This window comes from Micromesistius poutassou (genome assembly GCF_964030765.1).
Source record: "Micromesistius poutassou genome assembly, chromosome: 12".
In the NCBI taxonomy this organism is placed as follows: Eukaryota; Metazoa; Chordata; class Actinopteri; order Gadiformes; family Gadidae; genus Micromesistius; species Micromesistius poutassou.
In genome coordinates, this window is record NC_140282.1 from 12,482,792 (window position 1) to 12,489,576 (window position 6,785).

Consider the following 6,785-nt stretch of genomic DNA (forward strand, 5'->3'; position numbering starts at 1 on the left):
AGGCGTTGCGAACGACTGCGTTACCGGAGGAAGAGAGCGTCTTTTTTGGCTTAATTTCACATCTAACAAACACTGGGACAAATGTAGTTGATTTCTGTGTTTAACTGAGAAAACAGGGAGTGGAAGGACGGGACCCTATAATGTTCAGATAACTGTTGCCAATAATAATTGTTACGAGAGTAGCGCATGTGTGTGCGCGAGAATGGCAGTGTGTGTGTGTGAGTGGGCGAGCGGTAGCGTCAGTTTAGTGAAGTAATGAACGAGTCCGGTTGTGTCTGTGCAAAGTGTAGGCCCTACTGTAAATTTAGTGAAACTAAGAATAAAGTACCCAGCCTGTCAATAATCGACGGCCGCTTCATTCCGACCATATTCAAACCTATAAGAAGACCCACTGCCGGTCAAAGTGATTCCCGAGAGAATCGACGGAGCGGAACGTCGCTTTTGTGCTCCTCGACTACGATCTGGGAGCCGACAGCAGGAAAAGTGTAACATAATAATAAAAATATTTTTTAAACCATTCAGCGAACAAAAGGCAACAGGCTGATTATCGATTAGGGTGCGGGTGCCACTCAATGACATGCAAACGTAGACCGAAGCATCATCAACACACCCACTCAACTGGTGTGAAATGCCGACATCCTACTGCTCATTCACATATAAGGTAATTAGCATTTCCTCCGGAGAACATACTACCTCGGGGGTAGTATTTTTTCAGGAGGTCCAACGTCAGGATATGTCATTCACATATACGGCACGTCCGTAGAATCTACGGAGAATAGAAGGATGCACGTCCATATGTGAAAGCAGCTTTGGAGTCCCCAAGGCCATGCAGAGAAAATAGCTGATGGGTGCGCTTAGACTCATTATATTAGTCTCTGAGGTAAGTTTTCCATGCATGTTCAAGAATACTCACACCCCGGCAGCTGCGTTGCTTTCGCAATCAGAGACAGACAACATAAAAATACTTTCTCGTCCGTGATAATTCTTTGGAGTGCAAATTGTGCTGCTGGCTGGAGCTCGAGACTGCAGCACTGCAACTATGCAACTCATTTTAGAAACACAGCATTTGTCGTCATGTTCTTAAAACAACAAAAGTCATCAAAAGAACCAGGAGATACTCAAAATGTGCCTGTTTAATTGCTTTTTCACTCTCAAAGCCTAACTCCCCGATAATTCAAAGATTGCGTCACGCCCCTCTCGTCACACCTGCAACCAACTGCTGGAGGGTGCTTGCCCATTAAACACAATGTTTCAAAACTGTGGGGAATTATATCAGTGTCTCTATGTGGTGTCTGTTACAATCCGAATGGATAGAAGGAACAAGTCATAGCAAGGATAGCAAGAACAACTCGTCACAAGGGTGACAAGTCCCGTCCCATCTATTAGATGGCCTGCAAAGGAGCTGCAGTGACAACTATACATAGTGTCTTTCTGAAGCACTCAAAAAAAAAAAAAGATTCTGTGTACTGTTCTTGCCATGTCTTATAGACACTTGGTTAGCCATACTTTTTATGGACTTCAATTAATTATATATATTACTAGTTTGTTTAATACCAATTACATGAACTTTATCAATTACTTATATAAATGATCACAAGCATACCCAAGATCAATTTTGAACATCTAATCATATCTTTGTGTCTGCACTGATACGAAAAAATATATATAAAAAAGATCCACTTGAAGTTGTCTTCTGGGTAGGGATTGTTAGTGCCTGTCCTAAATGGCATGTGTGATGGTGGGTGGCTGTCTGTGTCACTCTGAATATCTTTGTGTTAAATAGTCCAAAACCATGGGCATGAAAGCTTGTTTGTTATACTATATATAAACCTATTCAGCTATTGACCTGAGTCGCCATATTGTTAACTTGGGTGGGTAAACTTTTGGGTAAAGTTTTTGGAAACCAGGATAATATTTGAGTAGTTCCTTCAATTTCCCCATCCATGTAGCATTAATAATGCATGTCCATTGAGTTGCCATGGTTTCCACAAATATTCTAGAAGGTTTCCCTGCTGGATCAATAAGCTATTTTGGTTTCCCAGCCACCTATGTCTGCCAGCTCTCTTCCCTTACTGTAGACCAGAAGGTGTACCCTAGGGGCTATGTCAGCAGTTACCAGGAGGTAGGCTTACTTGTAAAGATTTTGATTTTTCTTTGTTATACCTACAAAACAAAAATGATGAGCTAAATTAATCAAATGTGTTGAACTGCTTCAATCGTATGTATGTCTTGTGGAAACAGAAGTAAATATTAGCTAATATTATTAATTTCATACAGGGGTATAGAAGCCTGATAGGTTGGACGATAGGCCATAGTTTGTGTGTCATTTTTGAAAGGTCTGAATAAAACACATCCGGACAGAATCATTTGCTGCATAACAAGTCACAAAGGAAAAGTAAACTCTCTTTATTGACAAGTTCAAATGGAGCTATTTACAGTTCTAGCAGAAAACAGAAGTGCCTTGCTGTTCCACAGCTACGATGAACTGAATACAAACATGTTTGTACACAGGACTGTAGTCAGTGAGGACAAACCAGAGTCTCCTCTATCAACACAACATGGCCTTTATTACAGGCAGAGCAACATATGCATACGACATGACGCTGTACCTATGGTTCTGACCATTTTCCCCCACACATTACACATCTCAGAACCATTGGGTGGGATATTAAGTTTGGGTGGGATACATCTGTTTATGAAAATATAACCCACAACGTACAAAAAGCATGTATTATGATCACAATTAGTGACCATTTAAGAGTTTACAGCTTATGATGCTTCCTAGTCTTCATGAAACAGTTGAAGTATTTATCATGACCATAATTGTTGGCAAAAAAAACAAAAATAATGCATTATCAATTTTTTGTACGATTTGCTTAATTTATTTTGGAGCACAGATGAGCTGCTAAAGGTATGTCTTATATTTACATTTATATATTGAAATAAAGTGTGTTGATTTAGATCTGTGGCTGTTTTTTTATGTTCTAAGAGTAGTAGGCTGCTAAACCTCGTTCTGTTGGGTCAGCTCATCGGACACGCTATTGTAGTTAGTAGCGCGGGTGCTCAGGTACTGCTTCAGGAACTCGCTGAAGCGCTTCTGGTTGTTCCACTTGCGCGCCGACTTGCGCACGCCGATGAAACCGCCGTACCTCTTCTGGTAGGCCCTACCTGGTGAGACCAGCTTTCGGTAGCCGTGCCGCCCTTTCAGAAAGCCACCGAAACGCTTGGAGACGCTGAGCCCTGCCTCAGCCTGCTCTCTGGTGCTCTCATCCTCCTCTAAAGAGTTGTGGTCAGTGCTCAGTTGGTTCAGTCCCAGGGACGCATCGTCAAACCTCTGTAAGGTCAAGGCGGACAGGAGGCCTCCCTCAGCATCTAGCCCTGCGGCCTGGCGCTCCTCCCGCTCTTCCTCCTCCTCCTCCACAGGTGGAAGGAGGGCTTCGACCTCCTCCTGGGCTCTCTTCAGTATGTCGCCCCCTATGGACACGGAGGAGAATGGCAGGAGGGCAGCAGCCTGGCGGCAGCTGTCCCAGGTTGTGGATGGAGATGTTCTGCTTTCACACTCAATCAAACACATCTGGAGAGAGAGAGGGAAAGGGAGACACAGAGATAGACAGAGAGGCACAGAAAGACAGAGAGACAGACAACGAGTGGGAGAGAATTAGAATGATGGAGAGAGATCATTCCAAATGTCATGTGTATTCAATCCAAGAGAAAGATTCATATATTCATACATTTGTCGTTTTAGTTTATGGCATGCTACAACTCTCAGAGGGCAGTGGGGTGGAGAGGAGGAATGTTGGGATCGGAGACAGTCACACATCTATCCTTGGGAATCAATTAGCCAATGTTAATGACAACTCAAAGCCCACAGGCGTAATTAAGTGACTCACAGATAGAGGGGCTGTGGTAAAAGATTGAAGAAGAGGAGGGAGAGAGATTGAAAAACAGAGAGTGAGAGATAAACAAGAAACCTCACTGTCCTTTTATTTCATCATAAAGAATGTATAAAGGTAGAAGTAATGGCACAATAATATAGTGGTGAAATAGCGTCGTTTAGCTAATTTAACTTTCACGTGGTTTTGATTAGCATCATGCACCACATTTCATGTGAATATGAAGTAGTGTTTATTATAAGTCAAATTAACGTAAACATGTAATATAAAACTAGCAATGAACCGTGGTGTCGAAGTTTAGTTAATTTTCAGCCAGTTGTGACTGTGATCATGGTGTTAGAGTTACATTGGTTTTTTTCAGTAAGTTGTGTCTCACCATGGTGCTAAAGTGATGTTCACTGTCCAGCAGGTGTCTACAGGTAAGACAGTCTCCTCTGCAGCCACAGTGTCCCGGGACAATTCGGCAGAGCAGCAGTATGACCACAACAAGCGTCTTCATGGTTCCACTGTGGACCAGAAAAGAGAGAGGAAATGGTCATAATAATACACACTTTATTATGTCTTTCTATTGAGTAATAAAATACTCTTAAGCTAAATATTTTCTATCGAGATAAAAAAAAACTAGTTTTTGCTAAGAATTGACTCTGGTGTTCACTTTTTCCATTTTGTTGTACTTTGTATTAATGGTGAATATTCCGTGAATATCTAGTCAAACTCAGACTAAACTGAATTTGAAAATCATAAATGATATTTATCTGTTGGCTCTATGGAGGCACTTGTGGCCTTGGTTTAACATTTACACTTGCAAAGACTCTTTGCATCAACATCTACTGCAAGATGATCAAATGGTTGCATTTCTCAAAGAAGACGTCCGCTCACATCATGCACAACCAAGCCTTGGCATTTGGATTAGGATGTCACCACTGATTTAATCTCGTTACACTTGAATTTGTTTAATTGGTGCCCAGATGAAGCCCTCTGGCATCACACACTATCACAATGTTCAGAGGAACATGCAAATACACAGGATCAACATGCTTAGCATCTCTCTCTCTCTCTCTCTCTCTCTCTCTCTCTCTCTCTCTCTTTGTCTCTCTTGGCACCAAGTATTCATCCAACATCTAAGTTGTCTGTGGTTTGAGCTACTGTAGCTGGGAGGAGCAGGGTGAGCCACACGAACATACACACATTCATCTCTCTCTCTATCACACATTAACACTCTGTGTCTCACAAACTCTTGCTATCACAAACCAACACACGCACACACTGACTCACTGACACACTGAAACGCTTTCGCTTTTTTTCTCACATGTGCATATTCACACACACACACACACACACACACACCAGCACGGGGCATTGTCCTTGTGAACACAAACACACACACACACACACACACACAAACATCAACTGTTGCGCCCTACAGTGGAGACACACACACAATACTATCTATCTCTCTGTATGCCTCTCTCTGTCGCACACAGACAAACACACGTAGGAATGAGGTTTGTTCCTCTGTATTATCTGTTATATGTTCAGATTTATAAAGTCCTGCACTATAGATTAATATGACAGAGAGAACAAATGTAATCACAATATGTCGAATCAAATGAAATATATAGCATACCACATTCAATCATCATATGTAGACTCACATGTACATAGTACTGCATAACACACACTGCAATAAACACAACCCAACCATACATGCAAGCTGTAATCACAAATACACTCTCACATGGACTATGCCACCACTCATGCACACAGAGACCATACATAGACCATGTATATGTACATGTACGTGTGTAGATGACAGCAAATGTTTTCAAATACTATGGCTCGGCTGCCAGTGCATAACTTCAAGCCTGGCAAGATGGATTCACGCGTGCTCATCAGAAGGTTAGAAGGTTCGTTTTTTAAAATCAGTCTCATTAATAAATATATTTTTTACATTGATTATTATTATTATATGATTATTACTAATATTATGAGTCACACTGCCATTGTATTATGAACAACATAGACAAATCATTTATGTCTTCTAATTTACTGTATCACTGACCGACAAAGAAATCAATTCACACTGTGTATAAAGCTGTAGAAATACAAAGGCTGTGATGGACCTACAGGCAGACAGACTGACTGAAAGACATGCAATGACTGCTCATTAGACACACCCACACAACAAACCAGTGGACTGACTTTTCGTAAGACACACACAGACACGTCGACAGCCAGATGGACCGACTGCTCACAAGACAGACAAACAGGTCGACAGAGAGACAGACAAAGACATATTGGCTGACTACGCTTAAGAAGGCCAGACAGACAGGTCCACAGACAGACCTCGGGAAGACCGTCTTTGTTTCCAGTGAAACACTGTGGGACAGAGGCAAATTATTACGTGTTTCTCTGCCTCTCTTTAACTTTGATGTGTCTGGGGGGGCTGTGGGGGGGGGGGGGGGGGGGGGGTAGTCTCCCGCCACGATCTCTTGAGGGACTCATCAACCCATTTTCTGTGTTTAATTAAGTGATGAAGCGCTAAATAAAGTGGTTAATGAAGTCATTAGACTAGAGCTCTGATGTGCTGACAGACAGCAGCGACTCTCCGCTGGTATCGCTCAGAACAGAATCTGCTGCTCTCACATCTCCTCCAGAGATTGAATCTACCGCTCTCAAATCTCCTACACCGATGCATTCAGGTGCTACCTGCCCCTCTTTAAGATGATATTACATTTTTAATTTGTATTTGATACAAAAATAAATCAGTATAAATCTGATACAAAAATAAATAAGTATAAAACATATATATCTTTATAGCTATATAATATAAGGCGCGCAACAGGGTGACATTGTGATGCATGGACAGATCCCAGTGTCCACCAGCAGTTG

The 6,785-nt window shown here is 41.9% G+C and overlaps 1 protein-coding gene across 1 annotated transcript; it reads right to left on the reverse strand.

Annotated features, from left to right (window-relative positions):
- Positions 1-3,001: 3,001 nt before the first annotated feature.
- Positions 3,002-4,392, reverse strand: LOC311356782 (prepronociceptin-like; the record flags this gene model as incomplete). Its single annotated transcript, XM_084476635.1, has 2 exons — positions 3,002-3,574; positions 4,270-4,392. 2 exons carry the CDS (start codon positions 4,390-4,392, stop codon positions 3,002-3,004), a joined length of 696 nt encoding a protein of 231 aa, XP_084332761.1.
- Positions 4,393-6,785: the final 2,393 nt, after the last annotated feature.